Source organism: Diospyros lotus, chromosome 14, assembly GCF_014633365.1.
Source record: "Diospyros lotus cultivar Yz01 chromosome 14, ASM1463336v1, whole genome shotgun sequence".
NCBI classification, from domain to species: Eukaryota; Viridiplantae; Streptophyta; class Magnoliopsida; order Ericales; family Ebenaceae; genus Diospyros; species Diospyros lotus.
The window spans coordinates 18,636,816-18,660,178 of record NC_068351.1 but is presented as its reverse complement, the minus strand read 5'-3'; the positions used below and the strand labels follow the sequence as shown (position 1 = coordinate 18,660,178).

Genomic DNA, 23,363 nt, shown 5'->3' with positions numbered 1-23,363 from the left:
TCTAATGATTCCCTCTGTTCTCAAAATTAAATAATTCGATCCTTATCTCCTCCTGGCCTTCTTCCTTTTATCTCTTTGCCAAGATGGGGATTTTTTTGAAATTCTCAGGATCTTTATCCCGTTCTTTACGGAATCTTACTGATATGAGTTCTATAATTGCAATCTCACCCAAAGAGTTCGGATAGCTCCTATCTCCATGATTCTCGACGGGATAGTCGATCTTAAAGAACTCGGAGCATCCTTGTCGAACAACAAGCCAACTGGCGTGGTGATATATATTTGCCACGTATCCCTTCTAGGCCCAAGCAAGATGACATCGATGAATTACTTCTTTAGTATACACGTGGCACTGCTATCAATGGTTATATTTTTGGGGCACTGGAATAATTATGGACCCGAAAATATTTCTCTCATCAATAATATTGTTAATTTTTGAATTTTTTATTTTATAACAAATTGATCAATTTATTTTAATTTTTGTCACAACAATTATTAAACTTTAACTTTTATTATAAATCAATCTCCCTTTTTGATTTTTTGTCGAATTTTTTAACCAAAAATAACAGTAATATGCATTAATATAAACTTAAAAATCATTCAATTATAGAGTTTTTGTTAATTTTAACATTAAGTTATTTTTGAATCTATATTAATGCATGTCATTTTGGTTTTTATCAACATAATTTGATGAAAAATCAAAAGGGGTATAGAATAATAATAAAAATTAAAATTTAACGAGTATTGTAAAAAAAATTAAAATACAGCCACTAATTTATTATAATGGATAAAGTAAATTTAAGAACTGATAACCTAATTTATCTTAAAATAAGGAAAAGCAACAGTCCAAAAGCAAATTGAAAATGAAATCAATAGGCTGGCGGGAGATTAACCCTATGGCAAGGAAATATATAATAATGGATTCTGTGTGCACGTATATATATATATATATATATCTCTCTTTCAACTTGATTCCTTCGATGTTCTGCCTCGATGGCTTCGCGCGGGACCTCGCTATATAGCTTTCTTTGTACGTAAATTTCTCTTCTTTTCCCATTCTCCCACTTCTTCTTCGCCTTCTACGATGGCCTCCGCCTCGTGTCTTCGACTCCCCGAATTCTTCTGCCACGGGTAATAAATATTACATCTCTTCATGGATATGCGTGTTTTTACGAAATGGACTTGAATGCGGACGTCTGATTTCGTTTTGATTTTCGTTTCTTGTTTAATCTAACCTACATTGGTCGCAAAATTGTGGGCTGTTTATTTATCAAAGTGTTTGGGTGAATCCGTGTTTGAAATCTAGCATACATAATACCTTATTGTTTTAACTTTCTATGTCGTTATTTTTGACAAGTTTTGTTGATTTATGAACTTTGAAGTCGTGGTGGAACTTAATTGGACATTAATAATTGCAATTAAGGTAAGATTTGAAATCCTAGTATTCTTAATTTCTCATTGTTTTAACTTCCTTTTCTTCATGACGGTTTTTGTTGATTGCGAACTTTGAAGCCGTATTCGAAGCTTAACTGGACATTAATAATTGCAGTTAAGCTGAGTTTTTACCTGATTTAGTACTAATTCTCAATACATTATTGACGTCATGTAGCCGAACTTCTTCAGCTTAGAACTTGTTTTATTGGATTCAGAGATGAAATAGTTTTGGTATTATTTTCTATTCAGGAAAAAAAGGAAAAAATTTTGAATACATCTAAGAATATCTTTCCACTATGTTTGGAATTGAGTTCTTTTTGAGGGGTTAGCAAATGACAAGAAATGAGTAAACAAGTATCAAGAAAGTAACTTAATTTTTATTTGATTATCCATGTAAAAACATCTAATAAATTAAGGAGTTGCAATCCGGAGTCTGGACATGGAGACAACGTGATACAACATGGACATTCTTACACTACAAGCTTAAAAAAGAATTAACTACTCAGCAAACATGTTTATATACTCTAGAGGTGATGGGCACTCACTCTGTGTGTGCCAAGTATCTCTGTAAGAAATTTTTCTATCAGATTTTTGTTTCTACCATTCTTCTCTTTATCATTCTTCTTCCTCCTCTCTATATGTGAAAGAATTCATTATTTGGGGGCTGATGGGGATTTATACTTGTCTTTTTTATGGCTAATCTGTATTATTTATCTTGAACCAACTAAAGACTACTCACACTATAAGGGTATCCAAATGGCACATATATAATATTTAAGGGTAAAATTGTCACAAATGTTGTGATAACTGCTTCAAAAAAGAAAAAAAAAGACACACTGATTGCCTTTATATATTTGATATACATATTATATACATATGAAAATAAGATTCTCTGTGTTAGGGATTCTAAATTAAATTCATAACAAGATTCTCATTAAGAACTGTCAAGGGCGGTCCATTCAGACTGTTATGGGTCTGTTTGATGGTATTCAAACTCTCTATGAATCAACCCAACATACTTCAGCAACTTGTTCTGACTATAATCCTTTTCCACTTCAAGTTACTGTAGTTTTATGTCAATGTTGACGTACTTTGTACTATTTTACAGTGTACAATTCACACCCCAAGTTCTGCTTACAAATTACTAACACTGAATCCTAACAATCTTCCATTTGATAATTTTATAAGCAAGACACTTTGGGGGGGGGGAGAGGATAATAGACATGAAACACATTATTCAGAACTGAATCTCCAAAATTTTGACATTACATGATACTCTTGCAAGTGCTTATGAATCATATGCTTAAGATGTGGGAGTATCAGTTAATTCCATTAGGTGGGCTAAACTACATGGGTTCTAGCTCAACAATCATCTCTATTCATAACCATATCTTCGAGAAGGCTGTTATATCCCATGTCATGCTTCAACGTTTTACATCAAGTTTTATTTGGTCTTTCTGTAACTTGTTGGTCCCTAATTTGTGGACTGGAGAGGGATCCAATTTTTACTTCTTTTAAATCTTTAGTTGTTGTTATTGATTTATAACAAATGTACATGCAATCTAGGTCCACCAGAGACACATGTACATTCGATTCATAGATTCTCAAGCTCTAGGCAACCACTCACAACTTTGGCAAGCTCCTACTTGCCTTCTACACACCAATAGAGATTTATAGTGTTTGTACAACTTTTGTCAACACTTGAACCGATAAAATTCAAGGAATTTAAGCTCAAATGAAACCAAAAGAATATTCTTTATATTCCTTTCAAAATGACAGAACAACTCCCTTTTGTAAAGCAAAGAATCTTCAACTTTGTGGAGGCTTTTTGTTCACCTTTAGTTGATAAGACTTTTCTTTTCTATTTGAGAGAGTTTGGCTTTAGGTCACTTGATCATTAGCTTGCTTTTGTCTTTATGAGGGCTTATTTATAGCCCAACCACCTTTTTGGCTGATCTCTAATGGCTATATTGGCTGGAAGAATGAGAATATAAATACCTGCTATGTTTCAACTTTCAAATAGTACAGAAACGAGTCATTACAGCCCAAGAATCTATTGATAGATCAAATATTCAACCCTTAAATTGGCTGTTTATGAGGATAGTTGACTAGTTGGTCGACTTAAACAAGAAACAATTTAAGCTTGCAAAGAGAGAATCACTAGGAGATCGACTATCACCTACATCGACTACCTGGAAGTTGATCGTGACATCAAACGGTAGACTGTCAGGTCGACTATCAAATTTCATAACCAATTTATCACCACTACTCAACGGATGGTCAACTGTTAGGTCAACTATGGCATATCTGCTCTTGTGGCTTCCTTGTTACATTGATTTTGCAGGAGGTACAGTTGATTATTGAACAGAAAGCAAGGTTAGTTATTGTGAGAAAACTTGGTATATATTTCTCTAATCTTCACTAGGAATGGTTACAATATATATAGGAGAAAGAATTAATCAAATCCCTATAACTAAGGAAAAAAGAAGGAATCCCAATTACATCAATTACTAATTTACATCAATAAATTAATCCCAACAATTAAGGTTGATTATAATCAATCCCATAGATTGTGGGATTTGATTTTCCAACACTCTCCTTCAAACTGGTGAATAGATGTCAATCATTCCTATCTTGCCCACACAAGACTCAAAGCTTGGTTTGGATAGAACTTTGGTAAGAACATCAACTTCCTGGGAAGTTGTGGGAACATAGGATAAGAATATAGTTCTATTATCTATTTCAGACTTGATGAAATGATTGTTGATTCTAACATGCTTCATCATGTCATGCAGAACTAGGTTGTGTACTACACTTATAGCTGATTTATTGTTGTTGTAAAGTTTCATGGGACTGGTGATAGGCATGTTTAAATCTGCCATAAATCTTTGGATCCAAATGAGCTCACAAGTTCCTTGAGCCAATGCACGAAACTCGGCTTCTGCATTGCTTCTTGCAACAACGGTTTGTTTTTTACTTCTCCAAATTACTAGATTTTCCCAAATTTTAGTGCAATACCCAGTTGTAGATTTACTGTCATCTACTGTTCCTTCCCAATCTACATCTGAGTACCCCACTACATCCCTAGTACTCGTCTTTTTGAATAGTAATCCTTTTCTTAGACTTCCTTTTAAGTATCTTAGGATCTGAATGGCTGCATCCATATGCCTCTTCGTGGGAGCATGCATGAATTGGTTGATCAAGCTCACACTGAAAGCAATGTCTAGCCTAGTTAGGGATAGATAGATCAATTTCCCAATTAGGTGTTGATAGGTCTCCTTGTCCACTAGAGGATCTTCATCTGTAATCTTTTGTTTCTAATTCCTCTCTAGACTTGTTGATGTAGGTCTACATCCCAATTTCCTTCAACATATCCACTTCCTGAGCCTATCCCACCCCTTCACAGCCCAAGAAGTGGCTAGGCTCTCTCTGGACAACGTGGTCAAGTTGCATGGGCTACCTCAGTCAATAGTATCAGACATAGATAAGGTGTTACCAACTTATTTTGGCTAGACTTATTACGTTCTTTGGGCTCCAAACTACACATGTCCCTACCTACCACCCGCAAATGGATAGCCAATTCGAGCGGGTTAATCATTGTCTCAAAACATACCTAAGGTGCTTCTATTTTCTTCAGCCTAAGGGATGACATAAATGGTTGTCACTAGCCCAATGGTGGTACAATTTCAGCCACCACAATCCTATCAACATGACGCCATTTGAAGCTCTATAGCTAAAAGCCAAACCTATTACTAGCTATCGGGGGAACCCACTATAGTGGCAACAGTGGATGCCTACTTGCAACACAAACAATACATATTGCAAACATTGAAGAATGAATTGGCCAATGCCAAGAATCAGATGAAACAGATAACAGACAAGAAGCGAAGTGAGAGGGAGTTCGAAGAAGGAGATGAAGTATACTTAAGGCTCAGCCCACCCCACCTAAAACCCATCTTTCGTCAACCAATCTCCAAGCTAAACCCAAAATTCTATGGATCGTACCCCATCCTTAAGAAGATTGGGAAGGTGGCCTACAAGTTACAATTACTCGAGGGGACTCACATCCACTTGGTGTTCCATATCTCCTTACTTAAGAAGTTTATCAAGAACAATGTGGCCAGTCAAGCACTTCCCCCTCACGTCAGTGAAGAAGTAGAAGCAGTTGCATTGACGATAAAAGGATCATCTACAAGCATGGAGCTCCCATAACCCAAGTACTTGTCCAGTGGTCTTCTCTACACCCTGGCAACAATACCTAGGAATATCTACCCGACCTCCTCAAGCAATTTCCCAGTTCTGCCAATTTGCTTGGCATATCTTGAGGACAAGAAATATTTTAAAGGGAGGAAAGTTGTCATGTACCTAAATCGAGGCTATTACATTGAGGGTAGTTATGGTTGTAAGGAGTTGTACTTCATGTATGCATTACAAGTTGTACTTAGAATTGGTAACCATTTTTGGCGCTAATTCCCAGTTATGGATCAGTATATAAGATCTGACCCAGCTCATTTGAAATCATTGAATACAATTTCAGTGATCTCATTTCCCTCCTACGATTCTCTCTCTCTCTCTCTCAATTCTTCCTTCCTAATTCTCGAACTCTTCCCTTTCCCCTCTCATTCTCCCCCCTAATTCTTCTAAATAGTTAAGAATTCCCTTCTCAGATCTTCGATCTAACATTCCAGTAATTCTGTAACTGCCTTTGATCCTCTTCCAGAAATTGGCTTGTCTTGCTCACCTCTCAAAGTGTGGTTAGAAATATAGGTGTCAAAAGGGCAGGCCCGGCCCGGCCCGGTCCGGCCCGAGTTGGCCCACGGGCTTTTTAAACGGGCCGGGCTGGCCCTTTTACTAAAAGGGCCGGGCCGGGCCCGGGCCCTTTTATAATTGATAGGGCCCGGCCCGGCCCACGGCCCCCCTACAAAAGGGTCGGGCCGGGCTGGGCCGGGCCAGCCCGTGGGCTAGAGGGCCAGGCCGGGCCCTTAGCCCACAGTTTTTTTAAAATAATACATATAATATATACATATATAAATATCAAAATAATACATATATAAAAATTAATTTGTTTTTTTAAAATATTTTCTATCTTAATTCTTAAGTTTTAAATATTATTTCATTATTTTATATTTCAAAATTCTATATGCCTTATAATTTTTGTTGTGAATTGATATGAAAAATAATGTACATATAAAAAGGAGAATGTTTATTTATAATTTAAATATATAAAAAATTTAACTTAAAAATTTTAAATAAATTAATTGATGGTTATTATTTATATATATTGCGAAATTAAATTTTTTAGCATCCAATATCAATAATTACCTAAGAATAACAAAATTAAAAAAAAAAATGAGTAAGGGCCTTACTGGCCCATAAGGGCCTCATGGGCCCGGCCCATAAGGGCCCAACGGGCCACGGGCCGGGCCCTTAGACGGGCCGGGCCGGGCCGGGCCGTGGGCCCAATTTCTTTGGCCCAGCCCGGCCCGTCACGGGCTGGGCCGGGCGGCCCGCGGGCCGCCCGGCCCTTTTGACACCTCTAGTTAGAAATGCCTAGATCCAACCAAGAACCGGACAACTCTGATACCAAATGTGAAGACCCTAGTCTTAACTGATGTTTATTTAGAAGATATAACTAGAAATTGAGGGAGAAATAGCAAGAATTAAGGATTGGCTCATGGAACATAGGAACATTAACAGGCAAAGCTATGGAAGTGGTAGATGTGATGATTAGGAGAAAGATTAATATTATGTGCCTTCAAGAGACGAGATGGGTAGGGAAAAAAGAAAAAAACTTTATTAGAAACTGGATATAAAATATGGTACACAGGAAATGATCGAGCGAAAAATGGAGTGGGGATTATTATGGATAAAAGCTTAGTAGATGAGATAATGGATGTAAAGAGAATATGGTATAGGATTATTATGGTGAAGGTTGGTCTAGGAAGAATGACTATGAATATCTTTAGTTAACAGTACATATGCACCACAAGCGGGGTTAGGTGAAGAGATAAAAGTAAAATTCTGGGAGGACCTAGAGGGACTCATACAAATGATATCAAGAGGAGAGAAAGTGATAATAGAAGGTGACTTAAATGGTCATGTGGGTACAGACGAAAATGGCTATAGAGAGTTACATGGAGGGTATGGATTCGGGAAAATTAATAATGAGGGTAAATCTATTCTAGATTTTGCTATGGTATATGGGCTCATCATAACCAATACTAGATTCAAAAAAGGGACGAACACTTAATCACATATAAAAATGTCACATCAAGCACCCAAATAGATTATTTCCTCATGAGACAAGAGGATCGGTTATGTTATAGGGAGTGTAAAGTGATATTGGGGGAGTGTTTGACTACTCAACATAGACTTTTGGTATTTGACGTCCAAGTAAGAAATTGGAAGAGAAAAAATTACATAAAAAAAAATCCAAGAATTAGGTGGTGGGATTTAAAAGGTGAGAAACAATTAATCTTCAAAGAAAAATTAAGGGGTAGAAGGAAATGGAATGGAGAAGGACAGGTAAACCAAATGTGGAGGGAAATGGCTACTGCCCTGAGAAGCACGGCAAAGGTAGTCATTGGAGAGACAAATGGTAGAGGCTCAAACTTTAAGGAGTCTTGATGGTGGAATGAAGAGGTATAATTGAAAATTAGAAATAAGAAAACTTGCTATAAGGCTATATATTAGTGTAACAATGAAGAAAACCTAAAAAATTATAAAGAAGCGAAAAATGCAACAAAAAGAGCTGTTAGTGAAGTAAGGTCAAAAGCATATGAGAATCTATATAAACGACTTGATACAAAAGATGGAGAAAGGGATATATATAAATTAGCTAAAGTAAGAGAAAGAAAAACAAGGGATCTAAACCAAGTGAAATGCATAAAAGATGAAAATCAAAATGTATTAGTGAATGAGGGAGCAATTAAGGAGAGATAGAAGGAATATTTCACAAAATTATTCAATGATGGTGGGGACACAAGAGTTAGGTTGGGACATCTTAATAACTCCGAAAGGAACGTGAGCTATACATTTTATCGATGCATAAGTTTAAAAGAAATAAGGCAAGCATTAAAAAAGATGAAAAATCATAAGGCGGTGGGACCGAATAATATACTAATAGAAGCATGGAAATGCACGGGAGAAGAGGGCATCTCCTGGCTAACGAAATTATTTAACGCGATAATTAAATCAAAAAAAGATGCCAGATGAGTGGAAGAAGAGTACTTTGGTTCCTATATACAAGAACAAAGGAGATGTTCAAAACTGTGAAAATTACAGATGAATTAAGTTAATGAGCCATACCATGAAACTCTAGGAGAGAGTAATAGAGCAGAAGCTCAGAAAAGAAACAGACGTCTCAAAAAATCAGTTTGGTCTTATGCCTGGTAGGTTAACAATAGAAGCTATATACCTACTAAGTCGCATAATGAAAAGGTATCAGGATTATTAGGACCTGTATATGGTGTTTATAGATCTAGAAAAGGCCTATGATAGGGTCCCTAGAGAAGTATTATGGAGAGTTTTAGAGAAGAAAGGAGTCCGAATAGCATTAAGGACATGTATCACGGTGCAGAGACAAGGGTCAGAACATGCGGAGGGGATACTGAACTGTTTAAAATTACAATGGGACTACATTAAGGTTTTGCACTAAGTCCATACTTATTTGCTTTAGTAATGGATGAACTTACTAAACACATTCAGACAGAGGTGCCATGGTGTATGCTATTTGCAGATGACATAGTATTGGTGGATGAAACAAAAGAGGGAGTGAACACTAAACTTGAGTTGTGGAGAAACAATTTAAAATCTAAGGGATTTAAATTAAATAGAAGGAAAATATAATATATAGAATGTAAATTTAGTAAGAATGCAAGAGTGAATGATGTTATAATAAAATTGGAAGAACAAATCATACAAAGAAAAGATCATTTTCGATATTTGGGATCAATAATTCAAAAAGATGAAGAAATTCACGAGGATGTCACACATAGAATTAAGGCAGGTTGGCTAAAATGGAGAAATGCATCAGGGGTGTTATGTGATGGTAAAATCTCATTAAAACTGAAAGGAAAATTCTATAGGACAGTTATAAGACCAGTTTTGTTGTATGGCTCAGAATGTTGGGCAGTCAAATACCAGCATAAGCAAAAGACGAGCGTAGTAGAGATGAAGATGCTAAGATGGATGTGCGACTATATAAGAAAAGATAAAATTAGGAATGAAGTTATTCATAATAAGGTAAGAGTAGTGCCAATCGAGGAGAAGATGAGAGAGACTAGACTAAGATGGTTTGGTCATATGAGAAGAAGACCAAGAGACGCTCCTGTGAGGAGAGTTGATGAAATGGAACAATTAGTAAAAAAAAGAGGTAGAGGTTGACCCAAGAAGATTTTGGGAGAGACATTAAAGTTTGATATGAAGTGTATGGGCCTAAATGAAGATATGACAAAAGACAGAAATATATAGAAGTCTAGAATTCATGTAGCCGACCCCACATAGTGGGATAAAGGTTGGATATGTTGTTGTTGTTGACATAAATGAGGGGAGAATTCGAGAGAATGGGGGAAGAAAATTAGATAGAACTTGAGGGAGGACAAAAAGAATTCAATAAACTTGATAATTCATACATTGATATGTGTTAGGAATCTGTGTGCTTATGATAAGAAGATGAGGTCATTAACGTGCTACTAGAGAAAGAGATGAAGATAGAGATGAAGCCGAGATGATGCAAAGAAGAAGAAGAGAGTTCCTAGATGACTGGAAAAATTATAGGAGATAAGATTGCGAAGATAAGTCACCTAAATAATAAAGATAATGTAAAGTAGTAGATGTATCTTAGAATGGATATACCTTTATAGTGTTTGAAGCTAGGTGGAATTCTAACTTAAGTAGGAAACCTTTTGTATAAGAGATTGGCCTATGGTTCAATACAAGATAACGTGGGAAATTTTTCCTAAGTTCTCTTCAACCTAACAGTTTAGTTAGGTGTTAAATTCTGTTCATGGTATCAGAGCTCGATTGATCCAAGTTTGATTTATCAAGGCATATTCCTACAACAGCCATGGCCACTTCAAAATCTACGGCATCTACAGAATCGTCCCCACAACCAATGGTGGCTCAAGGATCGCCCCTGTCTTTTGATAGCCAAAGCCTACATATCACTCAATACTGATTGAATGGTCAGAATTTCCGAGAGTGGTGTCAATCGGTTACATTAGTGATTAAAGGAAAAGGCAAATATGGCTACTTATCTAGTGATGTTGTAGCACCACCAGAAACCTCTGCTGATTATCAAAGATGGGAGGCTGAGAACTCGATTATTATGGCATGGCTCATCAACTTGATGGAGCCGAAAATTGGTCGCACATACCTCTTCTACAAGATAGCTAAGGAGGCATGGGATGGAGTCCAAGAAATATACTCGGATTTTGAAAATACAACCCAATGTTTCAAGATTCGATCAGCCATTCAGACCACTAGGCAAGGTAATATGAATGTGATTGAATATTACAATACTTTGCTAGAACTTTGGCAGGAGATGGATCTCTTTTATGATCCAAGTTGGGAGTGCACAACTGACAGCTTGAAGTATGGCAAGATGCTAGAGAAAGAAAGGATTTTTGACTTCCTCCAGGGCCTTAATTCCGATCTAGATGAAGTGAGAGGCCGCCTACTTGGTGTAAAACCTCTTCCTTCCCTTCGATAGGTATTTGCAGAGGTAAGAAGAGAGGAAAGCAGAAAACGAGTCATGCTTCCAGCAGGAGATCCAAGTGCAGGATCGACACTTATCACAACCAAGAGGGAGGAATTCCCTAGGGATAAACCATGGTGTGAGTATTGCAACAAGCCATATCATACCAAGGAAACTTGCTGGAAGTTGCATGGGAAGCCATCCAATTGGAAACGAATAGAAGAGAAAAAGAGAGACCAGCCTACACAACATCAGTTGCAGCCCCTCTAACTAGTGATCAGATGCAGATGTTACAAAAACTACTCGACACTCAACTGACAAAGGATCCAGACATCTCAACAGCCAGCACGCCTGCACCATTGGTCCAAGGAGGTAACTTAAAGTACTCTCTAACTACTAGAAGCGTTAATGAAAAAGGTTGGATTGTTGACACCAGTACATCCGATCACATGACCGGATCAAACCTGTTTTTTGAAAAATTTCAGCCTCAAAATAAGAAGTTAACAGTGTTAATGGCAAATGGGAGCATATCCACTGTTAAGGGGCACGAGAGTATATGTGTGGCTGGACTGCAACTTAAAACAATACTATATGTGCCAAATTTGACATGCAATTTGTTATCTGTTAGCAAATTAACAAGGGATATGGACTGCACTGTGATTTTTCTTCCATCTCTTTGTGTTTTTCAGGACCGAACCTCGGGGAAGATGATTGGCAGTGCTGAGGAAAAGAACGGGCTTTATTGGATATCAGACAACCTATCTCCCTCAAATCAGTTCATTCCTAAACTCTCGTTTACAGTTCATTCTAATTCCAATATTTTGTTATGGCATAATAGGCTTGACCATCCTAGTTTTTCTTATTTGAAACGGTTGTATCCAGATTCATTCTTCAATAAAGAGGGAGTAGTTCTTCAATGTGAAAGTTGCATTCTTGCAAAACAAACACATAGTACATATCAGCCTCATTCCTACTCTCCTTCTAAGCCTTTTTACTTGATTCATATCGATATTTGGGGCCCAGCAAGAATTCCAAACTTGATTGGTGCTAGATGGTTTGTCACCTTTATAGATGACAACACAAGAGTATATTGGGTATATCTCATGAAAGACAAATCCGAAGTAGAGGCTATCTTTCAAGCCTTTCATAAATTGGTTCAAAATGTCTTTCAGTCCTCTATTTGCATCCTTAGGACTGACAATGGCCGTGAATACTTCTCTCAACCCCCCACCCAATATCTAACAAATCATGAGATTTTTCATCAAAGCACTTGCCCCTATACTCCTCAGCAAAATGGGATAGCGGAGAGAAAAAATCGTCATTTGCTTGAAGTGGTTAGATCCCTAATGATTGCTAGTTCTACTCCTCATAAGTATTGGGGTGAGACGGTTTTAACAGCCTCTTATTTGATCAATAGGCTGCCATCCAAAGTAATAGACTATCAAATTTCCTTGAATCATCTCCTGCATTATTATCCTCATATACGCATCCTTAACTCTCTTTCTCCTAAAGTTTTTGGTTGTGTTGTATATGTTCATCAAATCGGTTCTAACCATCACAAACTCGAGCCAAAATCCTTCAAATGCATATTTATTGGCTATTCTCGCACACAAAAAGGATATAAATGTTATTGCCTATCATCACAAAAATTCTTTGTTTCTTGTGATGTGACATTTATGGAAATGAATTCTATTATTCTAGGAGTGGGTTACAACAGGTCGAAAAACATTGGGATCCTATAGTATCTCTTCCTCTCCCGCCTTCCTTTCAACCAATTCTCGTGGAATCAACCAACCTTAACTCTTTTAACTCTCCTGTTCCCCAACAAATTGAGCCCTTGGTGATTGATTTAGGGGGAGAAAAGGCTATCAAAGTATATTCAAGAAGGTCTAAGTGTTCTGATCCTCATCTCGACCAATTGTTAGAACCAGGGGAAGGTCCAACAAGAGAGGAAGAACCTGCTAAACATATTGAATCAACCAAAGAGCATGATGGCAGCCACGACAATGATCTAGACATTCCCATTTCTATCTGAAAGGGGGTGAGATCATGTGTTAAGCATTCTATTTCTAATTATCTAACATATTCTAGGTTGTCTACACAGTTTAAGGCTTTCACAACTACTGTTGATGCAATAACAGTACCTCAAAATATCAAAGAAGTTCTAAGAGATCCTAGAGATCCTAAGTGGAAGGAAGTAGTGATAGAGGAAATGAAAGCCTTGATTGGGAACCACACATGGGATGTTGTTGAAACTCCCAAAGACAAAAAGATCATTGGCTGCAAATGGGTATTTACTATCAAGTATAGATTAGATGGCTGTGTGGATAGTTACAAAGCAAGGTTAGTAGTCCAAGGGTACTCTCAAACTTATGGAATAGACTATGAGGAGACATTTGCACCTGTAGCAAAGTTAAATTCCATACGGGTTCTATTATCTCTTGTTATAAATCTGGATTGGAAATTGTTCCAGCTAGATATTAAAAACGCTTTCCTAAATGGGGAATTAGAAGAAAATGTGTACATGAGAATCCCACTTGGGTTTTAAGAAGAAGGAAAAACTGGCAAAGTGTGCAAACTACAAAGATCACTCTATGGGCTAAAGCAATCTCCACAAGCATGGTTCAAGAAATTCAGCTCAACAATCACTAAGTTTGGCTATACACAAGGAGAAGCAGATTATACACTTTTCACCAAGTGTACAACAGATGGAAAGAGGTGTATCCTAATTGTATACGTGGATGACATAATTATAATCGGTGATGATGCTTTAGAAATTGACAATTTGAAACAAAGATTGAAGAAAGAGTTTGAGGTTAAAGATTTTGGAGAAATGAAATACTTCTTGGGAATGGAAGTGGCAAGAAGCAAGCAGGGCATACAACTCTCTCAAAGGAAATACACTTTGGACCTCCTTAAAGATACAGGTATGCTAGGTTGTAAACCGAGGCACACACCCTTAGAAAGAAATTGGAAATATCTCATAAAGGATAATGATCCTCTAGTTGATAAAGAAAGGTATCAAAGGCTTGTTGGCGGAATGATCTATCTCTCACTCACATGTCCAGACATAGCATATGCAGTAAGCATTGTGAGCCAATTTATGCACTCATCTACTCAACAACACTTAGATGTTGCTTACCATATTTTGAGATACTTAAAAGGGACACCTGGGAAAGGTTTGTTATTTAAGAAAGGTGAGAATAGAGGGGCAGAAGGATTTGTTGATGCTGATTGGGCCGGATCTGTTACTAATAACAGGTCTACTTCGGGTTTCTGCACTAAACTATGGGGAACTCTCGTCACTTGGAGGAGTAAAAAACAAACCGTGGTTGCAAGAAATAGTGCCGAAGAAGAATTCGGGGTAATAGCTCAAGGTATTTGTGAATTAATTTGGTTGACAAGAATAATGGAAGATATGAAAATGCCTCTAAAATTACCAACGAAGCTATACAACGACAGCAAGTCGGCCATAAGCATTGTCAATAACCCTATATAACATGATAGGATGAAGCATATGAGGATTGATAGAAGTTTCATACAAAGAGAAATTGTGGAAGGAGGAATCCAACTAACTTATGTTCTTATAGAAAATCAAGAAGCAGATGTTCTTACAAAGGCCATGTCAAGACCGGGGTTTAAAGCTTTAATTAGCAAGCTGGGAATGGAAAATATTTATTCATCAGCATGAGGGGGGGGGGGGGGGGGGTTGTTAGGAATCTGTGTGCTTATGATAAGAAGATGAGGTCATTAACGTGCTACAAGAGAAAGAGATGAAGCCGAGATGATGCGGATAAAGAAGATGAAGAGAGTTCCTAGATAACTGGAAAAATTATAGGAGATAAGATTGTGAAGATAAGTTACCTAAATAATAGAGATAATGTAAAGTAGTAGATGTATCTTAGAATGGATATACCTTTATAATGTTTGAAGTTAGGTAGAATTCTAACTTAAGTAGGAAGCCTTTTGTATAAGAGATTGGCCTATGGTTCAATTCAAGATAACGTGGGATATTTTTCCTAAGTTCTCTTCAACCTAACAATTTAGTTAGGTGTTAAATTCTGTTCCATATGCTCGGCCATGAGGGTTATGGCTGTATATATAAGTAGCCCACAATTCTACAGAGCAATTACCACTACTCCACTACTAGTAACTGCTCCTTAATTACTACATAACCTCTTAAATCACTCCATAATTGAGAATAATTAGGTAATAAAAGCAATAACTAACTACTTCTGCAAAATAAGTAAAAATAGAATTTAAAAATAACAAGCTGGTCATGACATGGGGCTACTTCAAGTTAGAGAAATCAAGGGAGAGATTCCAATCTTCTGAGCCTCATCTTCTCTCTCAATTGTGTGATACTAAATATCAATATTTTATCTTGTGGGATTTTAACAAGATAATCAGAAGATGCCCAAGGATGGAATTTTAGAGTATTATGTGTGCTTGCAAGCATATAGGACTTTCCTTCAAGTTGTGGGCTTAAACAACAGGACAAAGATTGCGAGTTCCTTCTAGTTATTGATGTTGACAATAAGGTTTGATTTGATCCATGCCTATAAGTTGATCTTGTTTTTCTCCCTCTACTTCAGTTTCCAAGTACATCTGTGTGACTGTGTATGCTTTCTTTATTGTTTACTTCTTGCTCTAAAGTTTTCTTATCTTTTTTTTTTTTTCCTTGATGACAATATCATTGCATCCAGTACTTCTCATTTACCTTCCTTTCTTATAAAATATTGGGCTTCCAAAGTTTCCCTTGGGGGGGCAGGGGAAGAATCAATATAATGAGCTGAAATTTAGAGATAAGATTCAAAGAAAAAAAGTGTAATATTGTCATCATGCCATGAGAAATGTGTTTTAATGTGATTAATTTGAATAGAAAAACAAAACAAAATTGTATGTTTTACTGGGAAAGAAAACTTCTTTTGAAATTCAGACTCTAGTAATGTAATCTCAGCATGTTTGCCTATTGGAATAATCCACATTGGTAGTATAATGCAGACTATACATGGTTATACATGACAATATTCTTAAGGTGATTTCTTTAGGGGGGAGATTCAATGGTACCTTCTTCGTCTTGCAGAAAATCTTTTGAATTACAGGGTCGAAAGTTGAGGGCTAGTGCACTTTCCAGATCAAATAACAATGAGAAAGAGCAAGAGATTTATTGCCTTTCAAGGAGTAACCTTCCATGTGGAGCTCTGCGTACTCTCTACTTTTGTTCATCTCAAGTTCCTCTAACAAGATGGTTTCTCTCTAGAGCATTATCATTGGCAGTTTCTTCTACTGACTCTAATCAAACCAATAGTGAGAGTGTGCCTTTTGTTGCTCCAATGCATAGTCCTCAAATGGAGTTTAATAAGGTCAATTGTCTTCTGTGGGTATTGCATGAATCTGCTAGGAGTTTTTCCCTTGCAATTCAGGCACACGAATTGACTAGAAATCACACTGAGCTTGCGATGGCATGGGTTGGGGTGGATGTCCAGGCATGGCATAAACGCATTGCATATCAGGTAGGCAGAAATCATATAAGAGTATGGCAGTTATCCATTTTCTCATGCAGCAAAAATCTATGTTGTTATTTCCTATTTACCAATGTTGTGTAGTTTGTATTAACTTCAAAAATTTTAGATGATATTTGGTACCTTAATCTCCATGTAGTTGTGGTTGATCATTTCATGCTGTAAGTAATTACATGCTGGGTAACCTTAGGTAGAACATCTTTGTAGAATTTGAATTCATGGAAGAACTGAGAAAGCATTGTTTCTTCATATGGTTGAACAGGTTGCAGTGTATGCCTTGTTGAAAGCCGTGATTGAAGTTGAATTATTTCTTTCCCATAAACATTACAAGAACTCTTCTCCTGTTAATGAGATGTGAGTACCAATAGACCTTTGCAGGAAAAGTATTACTGGATGGTCTTTAGTTCTAGAAACTGTTTTCCCAAATAACTTAACACTTTTCAAGGAAATTTTGTTTCTCAATATCATAATTTGTTGATTGTGAAAATCTAATGTAAAAAGATTTGGGTCTTCTAATTCCTTTATAATTTCATTTATCTCTCTGCACTTGCAAAATTCATATGAACAGAAATTGAACTTAGACCTTGTTTTAGGATTCTGCTCATGTCTCTCTGTTTATTTGTTGTTCTAATGGTGAGGCTGACTATTAGGGTTGATGTCTGTTTTTTACTTGCTTTCAGCTTATCTCCCATGACAAATTGTCTTGGGGAGTCCATTGAAAGTCAGTTGAACATAAGGCATCCAAAGTTGGTACAGTGGTTTAGAATGGTAGAACTACCACGAATGGCAGGACTGTTCATCCCCTTATTCAAGAAGTGGTCTATGGAATATGCACGAAGGTTGGCTCCTAGAATCCCTTATATTAATTTCAAAGTTATAGAATTTAGCATCATATCATGAAATGATAGTTGTTTTATTCATTGTAAAATGTAGCATTTTATGATAGAACACAGTTCATTTAGTTCCATTCAAAACATGTGCATAATCCTTGTAAAATTCTAGGATTCTATTATGAATTCACAGTTTCTTTTTTCCCTTCAAATTCCATTCACTCAAATGCATGATCCTTCTGCTGTAATAGATCTAGAAAAACATCATTGAGGAGATCCTTTAAACACAAAGTTGTCCAGTGGTGTTGCAGGGATCATTCTGGCTATCAGTTGCTGTGCTGCAGTGAAGAAGTTGGGTTCAGGGCGTGTTTCTTGTTCTTTATTATCAGCTTCCATTGAGGATATACTGGCACATTTGATGGACTTGTTACACAGTCTTGTTTCACTGGATAAGTTACACCACTTAGCAAGTGAGGCAGGATTTGAAGAGGACTTCCTGATACATTTTGGTAAAAAGGTTCTACCTGGAAAGAACATTGAAGAAGTAGAATTTTGGATTGGCTTGGTTCAGAAGAAGCTTTCTACAGCATTCCACAGGGAAAGTGTCATTTCTGGCAAGCAAATTTTCTGCGACAAGGTTAGTTCTGCAATTCATCAAATACACTGTTGGCCTCTACTCTAAATTATCCTTTAATAGTGCAATCATAGATTACTCTTTCACTTAATAATTGAGTTTAGAAGTCTTCAAAGAGATTATTAAACTCAATAGTAAGCTACTAAAATATTCAATACAAACCTTTTCTGTTCTAATTCTAGATTGCTTGGTTCTGTCACTCTTTATATACATTACAAGCAGAGATTGCTTTCTCTGTTGCTCTTTATATCCCAATCAGTTATAAATCTTATCAAATCTCATCATAACCTTATAATTCTAGATTGCTTGTTCATGTCGCTCTTTATATAAAATACAATTTTCTTCATATCTCAATTACCTGTAAATCTTATCAAATCTCCTCATAATCTTATAATTCTTCTCTGTTCACATTTTTATGATATCACCAGTTTATTATCTTCTGGTTTTAAATCTATGCAGGTTCAAGAGAATAGTTTGGCTACTCTTGGCATCTTTGCATATTTGGGAAGGGAGACCAGATTATTCTTGTCAGGAATTGGTATAAAAGATTTAGATGAGAATGTTAAGGACTTTCTCAGGTAGATTATATCAGATCTAGGTGTTTCAACTTTGACATTGATTTGTAGATATTTAAACCAGTCCAATGCAATTCCTGCAGTTACTTGGAATGTGGTAGCCTCTTTGTTTACCCTGAATTTTCTTCGCTGTCTGAATATCAGCTTTTCATGGAGGTTAGTTTAATTAAACTTCATGTTGCATATTCATATTGGTATCAGCTGATGAATTATATGTTCCATTCAGGTGGTGACTGATGAAATTGAGTGGCTAGACTTTTATGCATCATTTTCTAGCATATTCAATCAAGAGAGGAGGAGGTCCAAACAGCAGGCCATCCAAGCAGAGAAAGAAACTATCCTATATACTGTTTTAACTGTTTGCTATGATGTTTTCTCTGGGTTTGCTCATGTCAGCAATTCAACTCAACAACCTTTAGATGCAAGTTTACTTTCATTCTTACTTCGGAGGTAAATATTTCCTGACTGCATTCATACTCCGTCCTATTAGGTTAATTGGCTTTTAGATGAATGAGCTTTGTAACTTTGTAGTCAGAGTCTGCTATCCATCTGTCTGGAGGGATACTGGGCTGCTCATGATAAATCAAGGTATGTTGATCATTCTGGTTTGTGTTTTGCTATTATTTGAATGATTGATTACTTTAAAGAAGAATTAGATAATGGTGGCTTTTCCCAACAGTGCGCTACTGCGAATTTCAGAAAGAATTGTCTCTGACTCATTGCCTTCCCAAATAGAAGGCAGAACAAATCCATCTGCAAACTCAGAAGTGAATCCAGAGTCAACTGATTTAATAAAAAGTGGCATTCACCAACATAGATCTCAGCTGATTCAGGTATTACTAGATGTATTGTCATATTAAGAATGACCTCGATTCCTTGTATCTGGTTAACAAGTTTTGAAAATACAATGGGCTACTATTGTGTTTTTCCTATTTTCTTTTATTTTTGAGGAACTTCTGGAAGCAGTATGGTATCTTCTTCATTACTAATAATTCCGAAGTAATGCTTTGAATGATTGCAATATACTTTGTGAATCATAAAACCAGAAAACCTCCAATATACCAGCCTTCTTGTCACCCTTTCATGCAGTCTCTGAACACCCATAGCACGTTGCTCCTGTAACATGGAACCTACATCAATGTGATTTATTTGCTATTTGATAAATGCTGACATGCTTAGAATGACAGGATACCAACTCAGCAGGCTTGGATCCAATAACCCTGGGAAAGGTGGGCAGTGCTGCTGAATCAGAGCCCCTACATAAGAGTTTGCTCAGAAAATCCACCATCAAGCTGATATCTACAACTGCTGTAAGGCTGAATATCCCATGCGTTTTTGAATATCCCATGCTGGTGCTGATATTGCAACCAAATTTTTATATAGGATGTGTGGATGGGTACTCAGTTGCTTTGTATAGACATATTGGATTCTTTGGAACTTCTCATGAAGCAGTTGCGTGGCCACAAGGTCACGAAAAGGGAAAGGGGGAAGATACAAAGAACACTAGCTGATATTGCTTCACTTATCCCAATTACAATCCTAATGCTGCTTCCTGTAAGCACCTCCTGACCTTATAGTTTGTGGTGTTCCCATGAAACATGTAGTTCTTTCATGAATTTTTCTCTTTTATCTTTATTTGTAACTGTTCAATTCTATCTATATTGTGGCCAAGCCACTTTTCTAGAAGCTTGAAGACTAAAAGATGAGCTAAAAAGAGGAAGCTTAAAAAGGCTTGTATGAATTTTTGAGGTCCAGTTTGGTAGGTTTTTCATTTTCAAAATTTCAGAAATGAAAACAAAAATGGTGTTTGATTCTGTTTTGGTAAAAAAAATAAGATCAAATCTATCTCATCCATTCCTTGACTTCTTCCCTTCATCATTTCATTCTATCTCCCTTTCCTCGCCAAACTTGCAAACTCCCTGGCAACATCCTTTCCTATGATGAATACCAGTCAGAGATTGATGGCACCTCCTCCTTCTTTGTTTCTCTGTTTAGTCTCTCGTCTTCCGCTCTCTCCTTCTTTCTTCTCTCTTCTATGTTTCTCTCCTTGTCTTTTCGTGTTCTTTTCTCTTATCATTAAGACCTCATCCGGGAGTTTTTATAACTCCTAGTTCTAATTTAGGAGTCTGGATGATGACACTTAGATTTGAGAGTTGGGAGTCAATGTTAGCAGTGGAAAGGAGGAAAAGGAAGAAGAAAAAGGAATGACTGGCAGTTTGGGCTAGCCTGATAGAGGGTGCCAATTGGAAAAGAACAAAAACAAGGTTGCAAAGTTAAAATTTTTCTAGATTAAGGGTGTTGTTTTCAATAAATTGAACACAAAAAATTAAAATCTGGAAGTTCTGTCAAACAATTCCCAATCAAACCAATAAGAAATTGTATCAAATACTATATTTAATTTTTTATCAAAATTTTGGTTTAAGAAACAAAGTTATGAAAATGTTTAATTTTCTTTTAAAAAAAATGTAATTTGAACACAAAAAATTGAAATTGAAAATTAAAACTGGAAGTTCTATCAAACAACCCCTAACCAAACCATAAATTTTTTTCTCTAATATTACATTGGAATGCTACCATATTTTCACTGTTGTTAACAATGTTTAGGCTTATCCTTCCATATACTTCCTACAGAATGTCTGGAGACCAATTACATTGGTCATGTTGTGAAACTAGCCACAGAGAGCACTGCCATTGCTTAACCATTCAGCTTTCCTTCATGTAAAATCACTAAATTGTGGAGTCACTAAAACTATATCAATATCCTTACCATATCCATGTAACTACTTGGATCTGCTTTCATCATGGTTGATACTTGATACTTATAAATCATGACACAATCCCTGGCCTTCTGTCTGTTTTGTCTTGATTGTGGTATTTGAACGTTTATTGTGTTCTAACTTTGCCTGATTTGGCAAAAAGATTAAATTGACCAATGTGCCATCTTTCCTGGTAGATTTGACTATTCATTTTATATAAGGATTTTTGTTGGTATGTAAAAGTGGGAAGGCTTTTTTTTTTGTACCTGGTTGTAAATGTGGAGAGGCTTTTTTGTGTACAAATGCATTACCAGTCCTCTATTGCTACTTGTCTCATCCAAACGATAAACTTAGAATAGTTAGTCACTTTGTTAATTTCCCTAGTGCAGTTTATCCTAGGCTTGGTATCACCAAAAAATATGAAAGCATAAAATAAATCCTAAATTTGAGCATAAAAGGCAAAACTCCTCTTGAAACAAAAATGTTTAAAACTAATTATTTCTATAGCCTATCTTCTTGTTGCCTCCTAAAACAGGCACACAACTTGTGCTCTGTCATAAATAAGATAGCACGCGCAGCCGATGTATCAGTGCCCAGAACCAAATGAACTGATTGTACTAACATTTTTTTATGAGCAGGTATCTGCTGTTGGCCACGCAGCCATGTTTGCAGCAATCCAGAAGTACATGCCGGGCTTGGTAAATCTTCTTAACCTGTATTGACATCTTCCACTTTCTTCATTGCTTTATCTTCTCTCTTCTTATGCTTTATTTCTATCTGAACTAGGTCCCAACTCCATACTCGTCTGAACGGCTGGATATTGTCAAACAACTGAAGAGAGCCAAGAAGATGGAAGTTCAGTCACTCAACAACATCAAAGATGATGCTTCAAACTTGTAAGCAACTCTGGTAAGATAATCAATATGTATAATTAGTATTACAAAGCAACTGCATAACCTTGTAACGACGAAGTGGCTTATAAATTGAATTGGTGGTTATACATGTATACATGAATAAATTGAAGGGCGATGTAGTCATATAAATATATTATAGTCTTAATTCGAAGCAATTGATGGTGGGAAGAAACTGACAAGAAGTTTTAGGCATGGCCCTTTAACGTGAAGTCGGTTGCTGAACCTTGAATCTCTAGTACTAAATAGTTATTGACCTCCACGTTTAATTTCCTTTGGCTGATACTCCCCTAGTACTAATTGACTTGCAAATGCAATTGTAATTGCTTTTCTACTCCTGTTTACTTAAAACTGTTTTTCGGCAGTTTTTGCTCGATATGCGGCTGCAAACTATGTTAGAATAAAGGGGTTGGGTTCATTTTGATAAGCATGTTGACTTGGTGTATGATTCTGAATTGTACATCAGGAATTCGAATGTTCTTTAGCTTGAGCAGAAGAATGTGTTCAGTTATATTGTGCCATTTCCAACACCACTGGGATGGGAGAAGTATCATAACTGTTCTGTCATCTCTCACTATTTTATAGGCTTTGAAGCCATTTCAGTCTCCCGCAACCTATTATATATTTGCACCGCTATCAGGGCCTGTTTCTGTTTTATATTGTTGTGCTGTAGCCTGTAGTATAGCCATTGTTTTGTAAAAATCAGTATTTGATAACTAAGCTTAATGTTACGTTTATTAATGTTAAAAACAAATAATATGTGTCATTATAAATTTCGATAAATTTCACATACTATTCTTAAGTTTATTTAAATTGTATTAGCTTTTTTTTTGTATTTTTTAAAAATAACACATACCTTTTTAAAATTTTACGAACATGTATCACTTACTCTCGTCATTAGCAGACACATTAATTTTTTTTTTAAAAGTCTCGGCTTGATTATTATTATTATTATAACAAAAATTAAAAAAAAAAAAAAAGTGGTCGGCTATGACTATAGGTCA

The 23,363-nt window shown here is 36.4% G+C and overlaps 1 protein-coding gene across 4 annotated transcripts; it reads left to right on the top strand.

Annotated features, from left to right (window-relative positions):
- The first annotated feature begins 975 nt into the window (after positions 1-975).
- On the top strand, positions 976-23,093 carry LOC127789538 (uncharacterized). 4 transcript variants are annotated; one of them, XM_052318431.1, is made up of 16 exons: positions 987-1,128; positions 11,818-11,903; positions 16,215-16,644; positions 16,916-17,007; positions 17,334-17,492; positions 17,784-18,120; positions 18,577-18,695; positions 18,776-18,848; positions 18,919-19,142; positions 19,224-19,280; positions 19,372-19,525; positions 19,880-20,002; positions 20,076-20,246; positions 22,087-22,146; positions 22,235-22,357; positions 22,826-23,093. In XM_052318431.1, exons 2-15 carry the CDS (start codon positions 11,836-11,838, stop codon positions 22,346-22,348), a joined length of 2,181 nt encoding a protein of 726 aa, XP_052174391.1. In that variant the 5' UTR covers positions 987-1,128; positions 11,818-11,835; the 3' UTR covers positions 22,349-22,357; positions 22,826-23,093. The 4 variants fall into 4 exon arrangements, with proteins under 4 accessions (XP_052174392.1, XP_052174391.1, XP_052174390.1 ...); XM_052318430.1 differs by lacking the exon at positions 22,826-23,093 and having other exon boundaries at positions 22,235-22,712; XM_052318432.1 differs by lacking the exons at positions 11,818-11,903; positions 22,826-23,093 and having other exon boundaries at positions 976-1,128; positions 22,235-22,711.
- Positions 23,094-23,363: the final 270 nt, after the last annotated feature.

Bases quoted from the DNA above. Each gene is read 5' to 3' on its own strand.
- LOC127789538 (XM_052318431.1), top strand. From the start codon at position 11,836: ATGATTGGCAGTGCTGAGGAAAAGAACGGGCTTTATTGGATATCAGAC. The intron at 18,696-18,775 runs GTAGATTATATC...CAATTCCTGCAG, and splicing joins AATGTTAAGGACTTTCTCAG to TTACTTGGAATGTGGTAGCC. The intron at 18,849-18,918 runs GTTAGTTTAATT...TGTTCCATTCAG, and splicing joins AATATCAGCTTTTCATGGAG to GTGGTGACTGATGAAATTGA.